The sequence below is a fragment of the Labrus bergylta genome, chromosome 14, assembly GCF_963930695.1.
Source record: "Labrus bergylta chromosome 14, fLabBer1.1, whole genome shotgun sequence".
NCBI classification, from domain to species: Eukaryota; Metazoa; Chordata; class Actinopteri; order Labriformes; family Labridae; genus Labrus; species Labrus bergylta.
The window spans coordinates 7,821,733-7,842,905 of NC_089208.1; the positions used below are offsets into that span (position 1 = coordinate 7,821,733).

General features: G+C 42.3%; 1 protein-coding gene across 3 annotated transcripts in view; it reads left to right on the top strand.

Annotated features, from left to right (window-relative positions):
• Nucleotides 1-21,148, top strand: part of amot (angiomotin) — a 33,278-nt gene extending 12,130 nt beyond the window's left edge. For 2 of the 3 annotated variants that reach the window (XM_065962977.1, XM_029280237.2), the window contains exons 2-14: nucleotides 1,165-1,450; nucleotides 3,922-3,982; nucleotides 5,160-6,222; nucleotides 7,636-8,287; nucleotides 8,784-8,928; nucleotides 10,297-10,389; nucleotides 10,501-10,646; nucleotides 10,742-10,891; nucleotides 13,891-14,087; nucleotides 14,501-14,629; nucleotides 15,489-15,727; nucleotides 16,087-16,341; nucleotides 16,689-21,148. In XM_065962977.1, coding sequence (XP_065819049.1) covers nucleotides 3,922-3,982; nucleotides 5,160-6,222; nucleotides 7,636-8,287; nucleotides 8,784-8,928; nucleotides 10,297-10,389; nucleotides 10,501-10,646; nucleotides 10,742-10,891; nucleotides 13,891-14,087; nucleotides 14,501-14,629; nucleotides 15,489-15,727; nucleotides 16,087-16,341; nucleotides 16,689-16,813 — 3,255 coding nt within the window. In that variant the 5' untranslated portion in view covers nucleotides 1,165-1,450 and the 3' untranslated portion in view covers nucleotides 16,814-21,148. The remainder of the gene's footprint in view (nucleotides 1-1,164; nucleotides 1,451-3,921; nucleotides 3,983-5,159; nucleotides 6,223-7,635; nucleotides 8,288-8,783; nucleotides 8,929-10,296; nucleotides 10,390-10,500; nucleotides 10,647-10,741; nucleotides 10,892-13,890; nucleotides 14,088-14,500; nucleotides 14,630-15,488; nucleotides 15,728-16,086; nucleotides 16,342-16,688) is intronic. The other variant, XM_065962978.1, reaches the window with a different exon arrangement.
• Nucleotides 21,149-21,173: the final 25 nt, after the last annotated feature.

Below are 21,173 nucleotides of genomic sequence, written 5' to 3' on the forward strand. Positions count from 1 at the left end.
GACATTCGTGTGTGTGTGTGTGTGTGCGTTGTGTGTGTGTGTGTGTGTGTGTGTGTGTGTCAAAGGCAAGTTTGTTATTCATTGTTTTAAAATAAATAATAAATAACATAAACCATTCATCATTGTTGATAATATAACAGAGAGGAGGTATTTTACCGGCTCTTTTGTAGTGGTAGCATTTGTTATGTGATTGATTGATTGATTGATTTATTGATTGATTGATTTATTGATCATAGCCACATACACAATGTTTGACTCCAAAGTGCAACAAACTTTTGCATCTTTTTGTGTTGGTGACAGATTCAGTTTTTTACTCGCAGCATTTTACATCTCATACATACAACCATTAAAACTCTTGACTGTTTTGTCAGTCTCTCTGAAAGGATGACATCAGTAGAGAACAATTAATAACTTTCACTGTTATTTTTCACATGTAAAATCTGATGGTTATGACAGAGTGTTTGCTGGTGTCAAAGTTTAAGTGATGAATTAACTGGAGATAGTTAGGCACGAGCGGCTTTTGAGGACCCGAGTTTTCTTTCAAAATAACATTTAACATCCTAAATCTGTCGCTGGCTTCCCATATGAGAATTTATCAGTGCCTTCAGCGACATTAGTGTTAAAGAGTTTGTGGAGTTTGCCTTGTTTTGAACACATTTTTCAACATTCTTTTGAAGACAGTAATAAACTCTTGTAATAGGGAAGTAAGTTGAAAAGGATGGTCAATGTTATTGGATAGAAAACAATAGTCCTCAAAAAGGCAAGCATGCTAAACATCTGCCAGAATTTCACCAGTTAATTCATGACCAGTTACACTGTGACACCGGTCTCTCTCCCTCATCCACTTCATGCTCATCAGCTCACAGAGCTCCACGATAAAGGGCTCTGATTGGTCAGTTGGCTGAGACTTTTACAGAATGATCTCTTACTCCAAACATAACTTGCTCTGGAGCAGGATAGGTGTTCAGTTAGTTCAGCAAGTTACCACCTCGGTAAGAAGTGAACCTCATTTGCAGTCCTGAAAATCCAGAGTTAACCCTGAAGTTACCTCAACCGTCAGAAATCCTGCTTTGAAGTATCCCCCCCTGCTTACACTGATCCTCAAACAAACAAAGCAGTACATTACATGTTTAAATGTTAAAATTAATCTCTCTCCTTTTGCAGGAACATTCACCAGAACCTCTCTATAGGACCTGCAGGGAGGCCAAAACCAGGAGCTGTGCCACGCTACACTGGACCCATTCAGAACAGACCTCCCTAAACTGTACCACCTTAGACAAGACCACTTTAAAACGGACCACTTCTCCACCCAAAACACCTTTTGTCATCAACATCATCAACAGCTACTCCCAGACCCCGCCCCGCCTCCAAGTGCTGGTGCTGCAGCATCTGAACATGAACCACTTCTGACGCCCACTACAGGCACAGTGCAGTGTGAGCAGCCTCACAGGTAGGTATGGGTGGGGGGAGGAAGTTAGTGTGAGTAACTTAGTGGAACGTCTGCAGAGGAACACATACAGTAGTCACTGCTTGTGTGTGTGTGTGTGTGTGTGTGTGCGTGTGCGTGCGTGCGTGTGTGTGCGTCCGTGTAATAGTGTAAGTCTGTGTTCTAGATAGAAATTTTTTTTTGTAGTATAAAGTCTCTTGTCCTTTTCATTCTGCATATCAAAGGTCTTGTTGCATGATCAATGATTCTGATTTGCATTGGTTGAACAGTCTCTGATGTCATGTTATTTATCTCTCTGCTTCCTATGAATTGAATTTTTAAGTTGAAAGATACCAAAACATTTAGAACAAAGTTACCCCAATGTACATTACATTACAAAAACTCTATAGTTGTGGTATGGATATTAAACTTCATGCCAAGAAACAAGTTTCTGTATTTGACTCACAGAACCAAAACTGTGTTTTTTAGAGACTTAAACTGAATTTCTATAGACTGAGCTGGATTCATAGAGACTGAACTAGATTTATAGACACGGACAGAGAACTGGATGGGCAGAAGAGTTGATGTTGACCTGCAGAAAAAATGCAGTTGAAGTATGCTATAGAGAGGAACAGGGCTGGGTGGTTGTAAAAAAACGAAAATCTGAGTTGTAGTCAACTAAAAACTACTACACCATCTCTAGGATACTGATCCTGGTTTATGTCTATTGCACAACCTGCCAAAACCTCCAATCTAGTTATCTAGTAATTCTGAATGTATTCCCCTTCACTTATTATCTTAATTTAAAATAAAAACAACTTGTGCCCCAATAAAAAAATATGAGCGCCCCCTTCCTATGCACACACACACACATTGTGACCGTGTCCCAGTGTTTTTGACCTACTGATAATTTACCTAACACCCCACATGGTCTTTAGTGGCGACAACAACCCAAACAGAACAGCCAACTACGACAGACCCAGGCTATGCGCGGGCCAGGCGCAGAGCGCAAAGAGGTCAAAATAAAAAAAACAATCAGAGTGTCAGCTCCCATTCCCTTAAAGAGCCAGGTGCGCCTACAGAATGTCACGTTGCTATTTACACAGTGGATTTCAGTTTTTATTCTGAGATAGATCAAACGCCAGATCATTTAACTGAATTCCTTTCATTGTGCCACTGAACACAGAGAACACAAACAGGATGAAATATGTTGATGGAGGATTTCAGTTTTATTTCGCTGAATTATTCCCACAACATCAAAAACTTTCAGAAAGACACAGTGAATATTTCTGCTTGAGACACAAAAGCATATCCCCACTATTCAAATCTCCAGACACGCCGACAGGATCTATGTAAACTAATGTTCTGTGTGCTCTACATCAAATAAAGGTGGCTGTAAACATTCATTCACTTAATTTCTCTGCTGGAATCCTAAATGAACAGCCAGTATTGGATATCTGTGGGCTATTTTGACAGTGGCAAGAAAGAGCGCATGGAGTAGAGCTTGAATACAAACAGAAACAGAAACAAAAGCTCTCAGTCTCTCCGCCCTACAATCCATTAAAAACAAAATTTGAACGTATCACCAAATCCACATTAAAGTGTGGAGTAGGCGTGCTGTTATGCATCCTGTGTCTGTGGCTTAAGCTCAGTGGACTCACTCCTGGGCTGTAACGGGAGAGCAAGTTCATTTGCAAGTTTTTAAACATGACCCATTGCCCCTAAACCCACATGAGAGCTTGGCGTTAAAATGACACCCTGCAACAGAAGGCAAATATGAATCACACTTGCTCTGCACTCCAAGTAGGAATGAAATGCAGGATAGGAGTTACAGTTTGACTTGGACATGTGCCGCCAGCTTGGAGGACGATGGACTATAGCCTCCGTACATGGGGCACGACCTAACCGCTAGGCCATATGCGCGCCATTGACACTTAGTTTCTCTGTGTATGTTTTAACAAGTGGCAACTTCCTGTGTTGAAAAATGCAAGTGCAAAAATAAGCACATTTTAACTGCAGAAATAAACATGTTTTCAGCCTTGTACAAAAAAAAACTTGGGGGATCACCATCGATGGCCTTCAACAGTGCACTTCAGACACCAAAAGTTGAAGTCACTGAGTCTACAAACGTGTTCGTCTTTAGTCTTGAACTAATCATTATCACGGTAAGGTCTGACACTAGTTTTTCTGACAGAGCAGTCCCACATTGCAGCCCCCCCCCCCCCCCCCCGGCAGGTTCTGTAATTTACTAACAGTTAAACATGTTGAATAACGCATTTAAAACATCTGTCTCTTCAGATCAAATAAAACAGTGATTACGTCAGTTTAGACACATTTTCTCCTCTGTTGGTAAGCCATCAGAAGACATCCACCCAGCCTGCAGCCTCTGTGCATACTTTGTTCTTTTCTCCCTCTTCAGCTTGAAGAGATGTGACCTATTGTTGACCAAAGCTAACATTTTTTTCCTTTTGTCTCACAATTTCATTTATCTGCAGATGTTTCGGAAAAAAGCATCTTCCTCGTTGAGAATGAGAAGAATATCAGAAAGCGCTAGATGTAATGATTTATTCCTTTACTCTGTAGAGAGAGGTGTAAAATGTTGCAGTTGTTAACTTTCAGGGTTGTCAGCAAAAAACCACACGTAGAATGATTTATTATAAATGATGTCCCCCTTCAATAACGGGCAAAAAGAAGGAAACTGTATACAAAGCAGTTTAACCACTCCTTTATTTATTAATAGAATTAAACAGGGTTTGACTAAGGAGGAAACGAAACAACATCACAGCAGATAAACACTATGTGGTTTCCACTCTGACAACTTTGGATGTTCAACTGAACACACATGCTTCTGTCTCTTACTCTATATGAATGTATTCAAATCACTGGGTTTTGATTCTCTTCAAATGAAATAATTGTGTTTTTTCTGTGCCATAGCCAGGGGGTTTTAACAGTCATATATATATATTATATTATATATTTAAATTCAAATAATTGATTTGCTGTTCTTCATGTGAAGGGGTCAAATAGAGACACTGGGATCCTGTGTGATTTTCATTTTTCTGTGATTCTTGTCCAAATTGTAGTCTGATGAAGTGTCATACAGTCATCTGAAAAATCATGAAGGCCACTGAAATAAATAGTTCAGACTTCTTCTCAGAATTCAGATTCTTTTTTTTTTGTGGAATCTTTAATCTCAGAATGCTAACTTTTTCCTCTGAATTCTGAGAACAAGTCAGAGCTAAAAAAATAAATATTTACAGTGTCCAATCCTCTTCTGGATTCATCAATCAATTGATCTGATCCTCCTATAACATTACAAAGTTCTGTACTCATTCTGTCCCATCATTTGATGTCGAAAGTCCCTTTACAAACCAGAAGGTAGCTTCTTTACACTCTGATGTTCATTAGTCAGAATCTCAGATGCTGTATCCACTGCTCAGTTATTAAACTTCTGCAGCTTTAGTGCTAACAATGCTAATCTGTTTGTGCTACGCTAGGTGGTGGAGTAAGCAAAACTAAAGCCTAAAACATCGCGGTCAGTCATCTGTCACAGTCTTTATTGTCTGGTGTTTATGTTTGTCAGGGTTTTCAAGACTGTCCCATCGTGAGTCATTGGGTCTTCATGGGCTTTGGGGAGGGGGAGGCGGGGGGGGGGGGGGAGTGTGGTAGACTTCAATGCTTCCTGTCCTTTTATCTGTTGTCTTTTTGCTACATTGCGTCCTCCTCCTTGTAGGGAGTATTGACCGCGGCCGGAGTTTGTCCTTCCATGAGGTGCGTAGCCAGCGGGAGGCAGAGATGAGGGCTGCAGCGGAGGAGTCATCCAACAGCAGCAGCAGTGTGGGGGGTGGAGGTGGAGGAGGAGGTGGCAGCAGCAATGTCCTGCAGCGCCTCCTGCAGGAGCAGATGAACCGTAACTATGTCCTGCAGCAGCAGCAGCACCACCACCAACAACAACAACAACAACAACAACAACAACAACAACAGCAACAACAACAACAACAGCAACAACAGCAAGTAGGAGGGGGAGGAGGTGGTGGAGTTGGAGGAGGTTACTCAGGACAGGGTCAAGGACAGATCAGCCTCCCTGATGACCACTCTTTGACCCCCCACATTGCCCGGCAGGAGCCCCAAGGTCAGGAGCTGCAGACGGACAGTGGTGTGGAGAAGCTGGGCTCCAGCAGAGGAGGTGGAGGTAGCAGTGGAGGAGGTTTGAGCTTCCAGGGGCAGTGTCAAAACCCTGAGGACCTCCCGACGTACGAGGAGGCCAAAGTGCAGTCTCAGTATTTCCGGGGTCATGGTCCTCCTCCTTCTCAGCCTCCGCTACAGAACAACGCTCCCCAGCAGCCTCCCCACCCCAACTCCGTGGGAGCCGCCTTCTATGTCACGGGGATGACCAATGCGAAGGTGCGCACGGAGGGTCGTCCAACGGTGCAGCGGGTCAGTGGAGCGGGGAAGGTGCACCAGGACGACGGGCTCAAAGATCTGAAGCAGGGCCACGTTCGCTCCCTCAGTGAACGCCTCATGCAGCTCTCCCTCGCCACAAGCGGTGTGAAGGCTCACGCTCCCGTTACCAGTGCCCCACTCTCCCCCTTGCTGCCCCCCCCCGGGCCTCCGGGCGACTACTACAAGCCGCAGCACCGGGGCCCGCCTCCGGACTACCCCTTTAAAGGAATGAGCTCTCCCTCGAAGCAACAGGACTCTGGAGGCCACTTCTACCAGGAGCAGAGAGGGAGGGAGCACTCCAGGGAGGTGCCCCATGTCAGATACCAGCCCCCACCTGAGTATGGCTCCTTCAGGTGAGGAAGGGCCCCCATCAACACACACACACACACACACACACACACACAACATAAAGAACAAACTCTGCAGATCTCTCTCTGTCTATCCATCAGTGGATGTTTTTTTTTTTTTTCATTTTCGCTTTGCCAACGTTAATGTTTTTAGATCTATAGATAGAAATAGAAGTGTAGTTTTCAGGGCTGTACTCCGTGTTTCAAACAGACACACTCTCTTAAAAGTCATTAAGATATTCAAAGGACCCAGTTTAAGCCCCATAAAATGTTACAATCTTGGGTTTAGTCATTTTTTTCTCTCCATTACAAGTCATCTGAGCGGTTTCCGTAGCAACTTCAGCCAGAACAAGACCTCTAACACATCTTTTGAAATGAAGCAGAACAGAGATTCTCCACAAGAACACACGCTCATCATCCCGTGATCACAAGTCACTTTTTTTTGGGGGGGGGGGCATCTCCAAATGATGTGGAGAGTGATTGATTATCAATCAGTCCAGCTGATCAGAGCACGAGCCGGCTGTTTGTCATCAACATACTGCCAGGTTTAAATGCACACAGGTACTGTTTGGTTGTGCAGTGATCGTAAAATGCTTTTAGTTTTCTGAAGAGGCAGGCCAAAGAAAGATCCAAACAAACATTCAAAAGGAAAAAAACAAAGGACCTCGTTAGGATTTCCCAAAAGTGTTTTTCTTAATAAAGATAAAGGATCCTGTTGGACCTGTTTCAGTGTCTTTACCTGGAAGGAACCAGATATTCACACAGACATGAATACCGCAGGATTTATATCATGAGGCAGGACAAGTTGAGACTTGACTTTGATTACGTTTTTTTTTTTAGACTAAAGGCAAGAATGTTAGCTCACTGCAAAGCTGGTTTTCAACTGGTGATTTCCCACAATGCAGAGAGAAACAGACAGCAGGTGAATCAAACGGACAAAAAGAGTTCATGAGATCAAAAACACAACTCATTTTTAACCTGTATATTCTTCTGTTTTTGAAAATAATCTTTTTTATAAGCAGATTGATTCGATTTCGGAGCTTGACTGAAACACTCTGCGACACTCTTCAACTTTGTTCTGGGAAAATGTAGCTTGATCAATAAAACAGCAAAGCTATCTGATTCAGAAATCAGTGACGATACCCCAAACATACTGGAAAATGTAGGTAAACTACTGAAGGCTAAATGTTAGTGTCCTCAGGCAAGACACTGGAGCCCACATTCATCTAGAGGGCACATTCATCAGTGTGTGAATGGTTTGAAACTGATTTGAAGGCTGGCACTTGTGTAGCGGCCCCTCAAATCAGTGTATGAATACATGTGTGAAACGGGTGGTCAGAGTAGAAAAGTTCTACATAATAACCATTTCCACACCTCTTACAATCACACCTTGATAATGACACTTTGTTCTCTGCTCAGGTCAAGTAAGGAGGGGTCACTTCATTCCCAGAGGACCCTCCACCAACACAGTCCCACCTCCTCCGTCACCTCCGTGGGGTCCTTATCTCGCGCTCAGTCCTCCACCCTCAGCAGCATGCTCAGTGCCTCCCACTCCTCCCACCCATCCTTCCCTCACCAGCACCCCCATAACCAGGGGGAGCCCTTTCCCACAATGGGACCTCGCAGTCCAGGCTCCCACCCTGGAGGAGAGAGCTTCACAATGGCGTCGATGCACCAAATGCCACCCAGAGGTCATGCCTTAGCTCAAGACCCCTACGGCTCCACCCACAGGATGCACCATCAGCAGCAGCAGCAGCAGCATCAGCAGCATCAGCAGCAGCAGCAGCATCAGCAGCATCAGCAGCAGCAGCAGCAGCAACAGCAGCTTTACCAGCACCACCAACAACAACAACAACAACAGCAACAGTTTACAGGAAACCCTCCTCCCATGCTCCAGCCGCCTGTCCAGGCTGCACATTTCCCCCACCCACACTCCTACTCTCACATGCAGGGGGAGCCGGTTGCTATAATGGCTCGGGCTCATCAGATGGTGGACGTGCTGACAGATGAGAACAGGATGCTGAGGCAGGAGATGGAGGCCTGCCGCGAGAAAGTCACCAAGCTGCACAAGGTAACCTAAAAACATTAACCCCTGCAGAGGGTCATTAACCCTTTAAATCTGATGGCCTGGGCCCCCCCCTTGAAATCTGATCGGCCAACCCATGTGCCAAGACAAAATCCTAAGCCACTATGATTGGCTATTTGCCTTGTCAGAAGCAGGATTTATGTTAAAATCAGCTACTGATCAACTTTAACACTCTGAGTTTAAAGGTATGCAGAGGAATATAAAACATGTGAATCAAATTTGTCATTCCTCACTCTCTCTCCCCAATTTCTGACTCTGTCCACTGTCCCGTCCCAACTGTTCATTCAAACACACACTGTACTAACTGTACACACACTGCATACATGGTACACACATTGCACACACACTTTACAAACATTGTACACACTGTAAATATTGCAGGTTTACAGACCAGCAGTCAGAGTGCAGTATGTTGTGCATTTATATCATGGATTTAATCTGAAATATTTTCACTGTGTTCCCTCCATTCTTCCTCTGGCAGCTGGAAACGGAGATCCAGTTGGTTTCAGAGGCTTATGAGAACTTAGCCAAGTCCTCCTCCAAGAGGGAGGCGCTGGAGAAAACTATGAGGAACAAGCTGGAGCTGGAGGTGCGCCGGCTGCATGACTTCAACAGGGACCTACGTGGTGAGAGTTAAATTAACATGTGTTTTATCGAAAGGACAAAAAGGTACAAAACATGTAAAAAAAAAAAAATTGTTTCGGACATTGGAATGGAATTAGAGCGCTGGCTCAAAGGTAAAGAGCTTCTTCTAATCTGATGGTTGGTGGTTGGATCTCTGTCACTTGCTGCCCACATGTTGAAGTGTCCCTGGGCAAAAAACTCAACCCCAAACTGTTCCTGAAGGCAGATCCATCAGTGTGTTTATGGTAGTGTATGATCGTGAATAGCTTGATGGGAAGTCTAGTTTTTAGTTTAGTTTAGTGCTAGCATTGAAGGTGCAAGGATCAAATATCTGTCTTCATGGACGATCACAAACAAACACAAAATCATCTCTGTGTGAAGGGCCAATCATGCTGAGCTCTCCTGGAGCTTTAAACTGTATTTACAGTCAAAGATCAGCAGCAGGTACAAATGGTGCCCTGTCATCTCTGGCCTATATATCTCCTCCTGGGATTATACCACAGAGTAGGATTTCAGGGTTAACTCTGGGTTTTCAGTACTTTGAAGGTGGTGATATCACCAACTAACTTATGTTGAACATCTTATCTGCTCTGAATGAGGTCACGTTCGAGGTTAAGACCTCAACCCGTGTGAAACTCACTGATCAATCAGACACGTGATTACACAGGTCTGTGAGCTGATCAAGACAGACAGAGAGACTGGAAAACACATTTTGTCTTTGCTCTCAGACTTTACATCAGAATTATGTTAATGAAAAGTATTTCGCTTTACTTATATTATCCTTTAACAGAGGCTGAAAGCGCTCCGGAGCCTTGTAGCTGTGTTTGAAATATGTAAAACTATCACTTTTGTATATATTTTTTATTCATTTTATTAATTCCATACCCTTCTGTTTGTGACTGTCGGGATTACAACTGATTTATGAGGTCTTAAAAAACTGCAGATTTTATGTTCAGGTGTATTTTGCGCTAAGGATGGGAAAGAGGTTAATACGCCTTAATGTGTGCATTCACCCTTTTCTTCAGTTGTACTTCCTGCATTTTGTTTTAAGTTTGTAAAATATGAAGATGAGCTGACAGCTTATTTATGTTTGCAATTGGTCATATGCTGCTTACTCTGCCCCTTTGTGTGACTATGCTGATAAAAACTCTCTGTTAAACTGTTCGGTTGATAACCAGTTTTCTTCAAACCTTTTTTCTTAAAAGATAAAAACTGCTCACTTCCCGTCACGCTCTGAAATGTTGTTGTTTGAAGTTAGTTTGTTAGAGTTATTCCCCCTCCTTTAATGCAGCGGATCCTCATGAGGTGTGTATTCTCTCAACACATCTGTTCTTTGTGTTGTCTCACAACATGTTTGTGTTTTTCTAAAGAGCGCATGGAGACTGCCAACAAACAGCTAGCTGCTAAAGAGTGTGAAGGCTCAGAGGACAACCGCAAAACCATCTCCCAGCTGCTGACTCAGAGTGAGAACCACACAGAACATACATGCAATACACTGACATTATGCTCACAACAAATTACACACACTACACACAGACTTACTGTGACTGAACAGTGTTCTTGGGTTTACTCAGATAAAGAGACGCAGCGTGAGAAGGAGAAGCTGGAGATGGAGCTGAACGCTCTGCGCTCCACTACGGAGGACCAGAGGAGACACATTGAGATCAGAGACCAGGCGCTCAACAACGCTCAGGCCAAAGTAGTCAAACTTGAGGAGGAGGTATGATCCTGTCTGGTTAAATCAGCAGTAACACACGCTGCTGCTGAATAGGTTTTCATTTGTGTGTGTGTGTGTGTGTGTGTGTGTGTGTGCAGCTTAAGAAGAAGCAGGTGTATGTGGAGAAAGTGGAACGGATGCAGCAGGCTCTGGCTCAGCTTCAGGCAGCCTGTGAGAAGAGAGAACAGCTGGAGCATCGCCTCCGTACCAGACTGGAGAGGGAGCTGGAGTCTTTACGCATGCAGCAGGTAACACACATGCAGCCGGTTACACTCATTTATCAGGTAACACTAATGAAGCAGGTAACACTTGTGCAGGAGGTTAGATTGATGCAGCACATACCTTACACCTGCAGCAGGTAACACTAATGAAGCAGGTAAAACTGGTGCAGGACATGATGTAGCACTCATGCAGCAGGTAACACATAGACGAATTAATAATAATAATAATAATAATAATAATACATTTTATTTAAAAGCGCCCTTAAAATGTGTCAAGGTCACCTTACAAAGCAGAGAAAAACAACAAAGTAACAACATAACTATAAAATGAACATTAAAAACACAAAAAATGCAAATGTACAGGATGTAAATATAAAATAGGATACTAATATTTGAGACTGAGAAGCTCATAAACAGCATCTTGCACACTTTTTTGTCTGGTTTCTACGTGAATTTACTGAGGAACATGTTTGAGCCTTGATGTCTTTTACTCTCTAAAGGTTAACTACAGTCTCACCTTCGAAGGTTTCCACATGATCTAGGTCACTTCTGTAGCGTAATTAAATTATTAAGATGTTATATCTTTATTTAACCTCGGATTAAAAGAAAGGGGCACCACTTCCTCTGTTAAAGGAAGAAAATAACTTTAATGGTGTAAGTTAATTAATTAATCAGTCAGTTTCATATCTTGAAAGAAGTAAGTTCTGGAAATGTTAAACAAGAAAACACACAGACAATTTTATGTGTAAAATTTAATATAAAAGGGGTAAACAATAAGGTATAGATGAAACAGATGAAGAATATGATTATTATGATCAGGATAATGCAATTATAATGTGTGGTGACACTATATATTTAGTAATGAGATAAGACGCGGTATTGTTTGAATGACTTAATCAGAAAATGGTCAAAAAGAAAAAGTTGATAAAGGAATTTTGGGATTCTATTTGGATTTTAAGGAGGGCTCTGAATAGACACGACTCAAGACTTGATCTTCCAACACCCCTTGCCACCAGCAGTCTTACTGTGAGATGTGTTCAATTGAACTCCGGCTGGTCCCGTTTTTCAGTCTCTGGCAAGCGGTTCTTTTCAGGCCCAGAGAGGTCCACGGGCCAGATTAGATGCCTTGACAACTTGGTCGGAGTGCAGCTGGGATGGAGATCGTACGTCGGTTCAGACTTTGGAGAAGAAAGTTCAAAAGCATTGCTTAAGCCAGAAAGAATTGATGTTTCCAAAAATTGTGCGTTGAAAAAAAATGTTCGGCAGAGAGTCGTCTCTACGGCACAAACTTAAAAGAAGTGATTCGGACCGAAGTTCGAAGAGAAGCGAGCAAGAGCTAAAGCTCTAAACTTCACAAACCGAAACTAAGAACTAAACGTCTGAGCTGAGTGTGAACTCTTATCAGCTGGATGAGAGGAGGGGGGTCTGCAGGCAAAGAGGGGTGCCGCCCACGGGTCACTCCCATTCTGACCGGAGGTCAATTGTTTAAACTAAACCGAGTTTACTCAATAAGATTAAGAATAAGAATCTAAACATATATACGTCACCATACATTCATTTTGATATTATTTCTATCAGATCCACGTTGATGTAGGTTCACGTCATATATTTAGACAAACGTTTCTATCAGATTCATGTTGAGATGAAAATCACACCACCTGGGAACATCCTCAGTTAATCCCAGCCTGTTGGTGAACAAAAACATGTCATATAGTCAGCATTCTTAATAAGACATATTAACAAAGTAGGAAAAGAAATTGATGTCTTTAAATAACACCTTCTATAGCTAATATCAAAGAGTGTGCTTTATAACACGTCTAAATGTATAATTATGAAGGTTACGTATTCATGGAAATTCTAACACTAGATGGCAATAGCGCTCGATGTCAGATTCTTATTAAACATAATATAACTCTTATTCCTATTCTGAAGATCAGATTTTAAGTTTAAAAAGATGATTATAATACATTCAATGTGACAATTACAAATGTCTAGATGAAGAAAGACATGAATGTTAATTTGATGCAGAATTGAACGCTGTGGTTTAATCAATTCTTCAGCAGTCCTTCAACAGATGGTCAATTTTTACGACTTTGCAGAGACTGGTTGCGGTCACAGTTCATGTCTTTGGGGTCAATTTGTAGATAGCAGAGTGTTCTGTTTCCGCTCGGTTGTTTATTCAAGGTGTTGTAAAAGTTCATAATATCCTGTCTAAGAGGGAGACTTATCAGTTGCTTTGTTCCTTGGTAAAAGTAAAAACATGTTAATCCACTGTCCTGAGTCCTGCAGGAAGAGAGGTTGTAAAACGTGGCTGCTGATAACGGCTACACTTCTAATAATAATAATGTTTACTTTATTGATCCTGTGAGGGGAAATTTGTTTTTACACTCTGTCTAGTTAACATGCTACACAAACATAGGCTGAAATACACACACACATGCACAAACAGGATCCTATGGACATGCACTAATGGAGAGGTTTCAGAGTGATACCTAACGCTTAATAATTACATTTTGAAGGTATCAGAACAACTGCAAATCCTAACATGAGTCCTCCTCCTCTGCTCTACTCCTTTTTTGCACTTTCCCTCTGCTCTGTGTCCTCTGTTTTTCTCTATATATTTTTCTTCTTTCTTATCTTCCTCTCCGGCTCTGCTCTTCCTCTGCTCATGTCCTCTGCTCTTCCTCTGCTCATGTCCTCTGCTCTTCCTCTGCTCATGTCCTCTGCTCTTCCTCTGCTCATGTCCTCTGCTCTTCCTCTGCTCATGTCCTCTGCTCTTCCTCTGCTCTTCCTCTGCTCTTCCTCTGCTCTTCCTCTGCTCTTCCTCTGCTCATGACCTCTGCTCTTCCTCTGCTCTTCCTCTGCTCTTCCTCTGCTCTTCCTCTGCTCATGTCCTCTGCTCTTCCTCTGCTCTTCCTCTGCTCTTCCTCCGCTCATGTCCTCTGTTCTTCCTCCGCTCTGCTCTTCCTCTACTTGTCCTCTCTCTGCTCCGCCTCCCTCTGTTCATATATCCTCTGTCGCTGTAGCGTCAAGGCGGCTCTCAGAACAGCGGTGTATCCCCCTCCGAGTACAACGCCACAGCCCTCATGGAGCACCTGAGGGAGAAGGAGGAGCGGATCCTGGCTCTGGAGGCTGACATGACCAAGTGGGAGCAGAAGTACCTGGAGGAGAGCGTGATGAGGCAGTTCGCCCTGGACGCTGCTGCATCAGTTGCCACTCAGAGGTGAAGTAGAGCAGAAATTGTCGCAGCCAAACTTTTGTATCAAAGACTCTCAGAACTATTTATGAAACTGTTGTTGTGATAATAAGAGGAAAACGCACTGATGCAGACTGACATGCAGGATCAGGTAACAGATTGTGCGCTGATCTAATGCCATCAGGTGTTTACAGTATTACAACAGGGTTCAACTCTTCACTGCTCCAAAGCAGAATCTTACAATGCCTGAGATGTTTTATGGCTGCCACTTTTAACTCCTGTTTAGAGTCGAGAAGAGGAACTGATGTCAGGTTAATTCTCATGTGGTGATGATAACTTTAAAGAATGGCTGTTGGAAATTGTATCAGTATTCAGAGCTAGCATCATTTTCAGGAATCTAAATACAGTAGTCTAACACAGGTTTCTCCTCTGTGTGTCAGGGATCGGTCTTCAGCCATCATCTGTCACTCTCCCAGCAGCAGCTACGACACATCGGTGGAGGCTCGAATTCAGAAGGAAGAAGAGGAAATCCTGATGGCGAACCGACGGTGTCTGGACATGGAGAGCAGGTACGCATACAGAACTATTCAGACGAAGACACACAAACACTGAGTCCAGCAGCAGCCTGAGGAATATATGAGGAAAAGATCTAACAAGGAAATGTCAAAATTGTGCAAAATATAAAAATAAATAAATTATATAAGAAAAAATGTGCGGATATTAAGACAAAATATCAAGTGCAATCCTAAATTCAAAGAAGTTGGGATGAGGTGTAAAATGTATGTAAAACCAGAATTTGATGATTTGCAAAACATTGAAACCCCATATTTGATTAAAAAAAAAAGCCCAAAGACAACACATCAGATGCTGATGCTGAGAAATGTCATTGTTTTGTTTTTTTAAACATGTCTAATTTGAATTTGATGCCAGCAACACTTTCAAAAAAAAGTTGGGACAGTGGGAAATAGACTATATAAATGACATCACTTGTTATGAACAGCGGAACATAAAGAATGGAAACCTCAGCTGAAGGCTTTCTTCTGTTAGGCAACACAACTACACACACAACTACAACCCAAGCAAATATATTTGTCTAATTTCTAGTTAGAAATATCTCATTACACTTATTTTAAGCCAAGGTCTCCTGACAAGTATATACATATCTTATTTCAAGATACAAAAATAAAATAAAAACTAGCCTGGTCTGGTCTTAAAATGAGATGTTAAATAATTGAGTTTACACACTTCATTTCAAGACACTAAACAAGTATTGTTCTTGCACCACTGGCAGTTTAAAAAAGAAAATATTATGAGGAATGCAGGCCACTTGCTTCGATTTGAGTTTTTGCAGTGTGAAGGTGCACAAGTAATGATCTCAGGGTCTCGGGTCGTCCTCTAACTGTTGCTCCTTTTGTGATACTGATCCAGGATTAAGAATCTCCATGCGCAGATCATAGAGAAGGACGCCATGATCAAAGTACTCCACCAGCGCTCCAGGAAGGAGAATTTGAAGTCGGACGTCCCGTCTGCCATGAGGCCCTCCAAGTCCCTGATGTCCATCTCCAACACGGGCTCAGGTGGATCAGGTCTGCTCTCTCACAGTCTGGGACTTAGTAGCTCCCCCATCACTGAGGAACGCAAGGACGCGAGCTGGAAGGGCAGTCTGGGTAAGGGTTCAGCCAGGGGTACCGTCTGGGTAAAGTCTTATTTTTCCTTCCTTCGCTTATGAAAATAGACACATATGTTTGAAACAATAAATAACTGTCACTACCTACACAGTATACTCCCATGTGTCTCTTTCTTTGGCATGGATGTTTAAAAAAAGGCATCCACTAGAGGGCGTGGTATCGCACAGACCTCCACTTCTCTACCAGATCTTCACCTAGCTCTTCTGTGTTCGTTTTTTGGGTGGCGTAACATCGTGCATATGTTTATAGTTCCTAAGCAATTTGCATAATCTTGACTCTCACAGCAGCTCATACTGGCCCTTTTGGGTACTACATGGTTCTCTGCTTTGGTTCCTCAGGGGTTCTACTTGGTCCAGAGTTCCGTGCTGAGTCCCTCAGGACAGATTCAATTTCCTCGTCCCCCTCGCCTGTGCTCCCCTCCACCCCTATGACGGCAGGACACTCCAAGACGGGCAGCAGGGACAGCTGCACGCAGACCGACAAGGGCCAGAGTCAGGAGAACAGTAAACCCAGCACCCCGGCACTGCAGAGCATGACGCTGCCAGCACGCCTGTCAAACCCCAGTCCAGTCTACATCCCAGACCGGCTCGCAGGTCAGCATGCATCCACTGACAGTCTGAGGCGGCCGCATGGCCTACCTGAGCAGCATAGTGAGGGTCATAGAGTCCAGTTGTTTTCAAGTCAGGAGTGGCTTACTGTAACACAGATATCACACACAGTATGTCAGGTCAGGTAGAATCAGATTAACAAACATCATATGAGACTGTGATATCTCAGATAAACATGAGGGTTTATATCAGATTATCAAACAACATGAGGGTTTATTATCTCAGATAATATAAAACATGAGAGTTAACAGCAGATATCAGGTTAAAAAAAACAACGAGAGCTTCTCGTTTTAGAAGTGCCGACCCTTTTTTTTTTTCTGACTCGTCCGTAGATGTTCCAGTGTTTCACAGCAGCACCCTGGAGAGGAGGCTCCCCGTGCACTCCCATCCCCAGCAGCAGGCCCCACCTCCCACACAACAGGAAGTAGACAATGACATGGTGGAGATCCTCATCTGACACCATGGCACCCAGCAAAACTTTCACTTATATGAATGATTGGACGGCAGCTCGATCAGAAAAAAACGAAAAAACAGACATATAAACCTGCAGCTGTGAACAAGTCAGACATTTCTAATGTTTACATTTCATTCACAAACTTCCACTTCTTCACTCTTCATTGTTGAAAAATCAGAGCGGACAAGCAGAAAGTGGGATACTGGCGCCGCTGCCTGGCTTATCTCGACGGGCAGGTTTTCTAACATGAGTGATTCTATGAAGTTGTGACTGGAATCTTAAAAAAAAAAAACATGAAAAGGTCAAAGCCTCACATTGACTTTTCTGATCCACTTTTATGGATGCTTCCTTCTTAAACGTGATTTAGGTTAACCCTGGAAACGGGATAATGGGATGGAAAAAAAAAAACTGAGCATGCAGAGCTGAAACCAAAACCTCCCTTTTGTAAATCAACACAGAGATTACGCACACATAACCCCCCCCCCCCCCCCAACACACACACACACACACACACACACACACACACACACACACACACACACACACACACACACACACACACACACACACATACACACACACACACACACACACACAAACACACATTAATCTGTATTAAGGTGAAGGATTTCTCTCTCAGCTTCTGTTGTATGACTCTCAGGAGTCACTGCACTACTCTTTGACCTGAACAATCATTGTTACTGTGTTTGCGACTGATATTGACCACATCATTAACTGCAGCGCCATTTCAGCATATTCAGAAATGTTTGCATAGCTGAGTATGTAGCATTTGTTTTTGTTTTTTTAACATACAAACAGATGGTGATGATGACTTTAAACTGTCCTTTGTATGGCGTACTGTGTCGATCATCAGTGTTTCTGAAAGCTGCCCGGCTTCATCGGACCAAACATATCCGCTATCTTTCTGTTGCATTTATTGCACTAGTCCTGCCATGTGTCTATTATGTGCTATGTTACTTTGTATTCAATATTGTATTTATGTGTATTTTTAAATGTAGTCAGACATGGCACTAACTGTGTAAATAATGTGTTTACATTGTGTATGTGCTGTAAAGGCCTGTGTAACTCTGTGGGTTACATTTCCATAACTTTTGAAGCGTTTGGATGTTTTGTTTTTTGTAGTTCTTCTGCTCCATGGTTAACCTCAGCAGCCCTGGTTGGTTCTGAAACCACCAACACATTCGTTTTCAGTACTTTTGTGGCCTCTGGCTACAGAACGGGAAAGTCTTTTGAGAGCCGCTGACATCAATCAAAACTTTATTTATATAGTTTTGACGTCACCCATCAATCTGTCACCCTCATTAGAAAGAAAATATTACTGTGCCGCTAAACATATGCATGAATACCAGAATGAACTATGGACTGCAACTGACGAAGGAGCCTGTGTGGAATGTCTCGTGCATGAAGCTACAAACTTTTAAAAAGCAGCTGCAGCACAGAAAGCAATAAGTTTAAATGTAAAAGCAAGGGGACCTTGAAGCTTCTCTTTATTCTGCCTCCTCTGAAGGCCCATCTGCTCTGTAACACATTTTATTTCCTATCAGTTACAGCTTTTAGTCGGTCATTGAGCATGAATGGCATGGTGGCATGTGCACAGTATTTTCACTATTTAACCTTTATGTTCTCGATGTAACGACACTAATGCAACAAGCCACCAAGTCTGCTCTAAACGCGCTCTGAGGTTTAATTACATTTAAGCAGGCTGATACAGGTTAGCATGACTTTACACTATGCACAGTGGAGTGTTGAAGACTGTGGACGTTTTCCATTGCATTAATGAGGCAGCATGTTTTGACCAAAGGTTACAGAATGGATTGGTACTCATTTGTGTGAACAAATTGAATATATGCAGTCTTCTTGACATCAGGTGAAATCATTCTTAACTGCATTAATGCAGGGCTGCCAGGTTTAGCTCAGTTTGTAGAGCAGGCGCCCCCATGTAATGAGGCTACAGTCCTCATCACACTGGTCACAGGTTCAACTCCCGATCCTGTCGCTGTTTGATGCATGTCATCCCACTTCCCCTCCCCCCCCCCATATTTCAAATTGTCTGTCGAAAAACATGATAGTACTTTGAGACACTAAACAGACTCACTTCAATTATATCAAGATGTTGCACATCAGACTCTTCAAGGAATCAAACTGTAAAGCTTAATAGAATGTACATAACCAAGCTATGAGTTTTGTTAAGGTGGTGTTGCTGCTTCAACTGGTTAAAAGCTGGAGCTTCAACACAGAAACACTCCTACTCAAGAATAGCCGAGCCTGTGAAAAATCAAATGTATTGGGCTTATGTGGGTAAATGATATATTTCAAATCTAAAGTTTGAATGTTCACTGAAAACCAAATATTTTGGACCAAAGACGCTAAAAGTAGTCAGCTTACTTTGTGTGTAATACCGGTACTGACAGTGACTGTTTCCTCAGAAGCAAAGACTCAATCAGCAATTACTTTTTCTGCACTGACGGTTGGAAGCAATGACTTAGTCAGCTGTAGATCTTCCTGAAGGACTTAAGTAGGAATGCACTGATTTGTAGCAACTATATGGGAGGAATGAGGAGTCTGACTGGTGATACATTTCTGTGTGTGTAATCATTTAAAAGTCTAGTTTGCTTCCTGGCACTGAATAAGCAGCACTCTAATTTTGACTGAAATGTGTCCATAGCTGCCGTCACATTTCAGTCCAATACTGGTAAATTATTGTCACAATTACATTTATTCTCCTGGTTCTAACACGTTATTTGTTCTAACCAAACAGAGAGTAAAAAAAAAAGCACAATTCCAGTGTTCATGAATAACAGTGTTGATTTTGTTTCTTTTTTTTTTTTTTACCATCACCAGCTCATATTAAGTTACCTTGATGCTGGAACTGTAAAACATATTCTAGTCGTCTATTTGATTTCAACCCCCCCTCACTAAACCCCACCCCTCCATTTGGCACTATGTTATTTCATTGGGGATTAAGGGGAATTGTTCATCGAACCCTAAAAACAAGACTTGAAGGAGAAAAGTCCCACAATGCTTTGCAAACGAAGGTAGTTGAACATGGCACAGGACTATCGAGTGTGGGGAAATAAGCCCACATCTTTGTAAAAAAATCGTGCAAACAAGTTTAAAATCTTTAATTTTATTTAATAATTTGACTAGAAAATAAAAGGAGTGTGTGTAACTACAGTATGTGAGCGACGGTTGATAAATATGAAGTAAGATGGGGTTAAGTCTTTAACCCCTCAGTGCTCATTTTTGATTACATGTACATGTCTCTGAGGAGGAGGTTTAAGAAATGGTATATGGTCACAGTAGAAGTTCATGAATATTTCCTGCTGCCTTCTCACATCAGCTCACTCCAACTTCAAGCGGAAAAATTCCACGTCAAGTGGGAGTGAAATATTCTGCTGTATGTGTTCACATGCAGCTCACACAGACATTTTCTGGAAGTTTTAATGAGTTTTGTGCAGGTGTGTAAGCACCACAAAAATCCATCCTTTCACCAAAGTCCTGAGCAGGTGTCGTGAGCCCGGTGCCATATCAACTACTCCCCCTGGTTTAAAAAGCAACTTTTAAGGATTTTACTTCCTTTAAACACACTTTTCAGATCAGTTCCTAATGAACTGCCTCTGCTTTCAGTGTGTGGATGTGTGAAAGGGTGAATGTGACACGTCAAGAGCCCCTTGTGATGGTGGACAAAAAAAGGCTGGAGGATGATCCATTTACCAACTGTGAGACAGTATGAACTTTTAGGTGTGGACTTTCACAATCAGATTATCTCTGAGAGAGAAATATGGTCTGTCTGGTTTTAACAGGTCGTGTGTTTTTTTTTGTTTTTTTTTTTAAATCAGTGTTGGTGCCTTCTGGAGAAACGTTGGCTCTTCTTTTGTCTTTACCAGGCTTTGTCACCAAAATGTTGTCTGTTAGTATGTGGAGCTAATCATCCGTGCTCATTCACTGCACTTACTGAATGTACGAACAGTTCCCCTGGTAATGTGACCTTGCCTGACAGAGAAATGCACAATTTTAAACTGTTTCTGATTCCTCCAATTGAAGCTGACGCTGAAAACAAGATTGGAGCACATTAAATGTTCGCCAGCTGTAAAAGTTACGCTATCATTTTTGTCATTGCTGTACAATCACCACTTTCTGATAAATAATCTGTACTTCTAACATTCATCTCATGCAGTTTCTTATATTCTGGTATGAAGTTATTTTTCATTTTATGTTTCTGACAAACCCCCCAAAAAACTGTATCTGAATGTTTCATAAACATTTGTTAGTTTTCATTTTCTTCTTTTGTTCAATAAATTTAAGTTTAGACTTTGAGCCTGTTTGTAGTTTTCACACACAC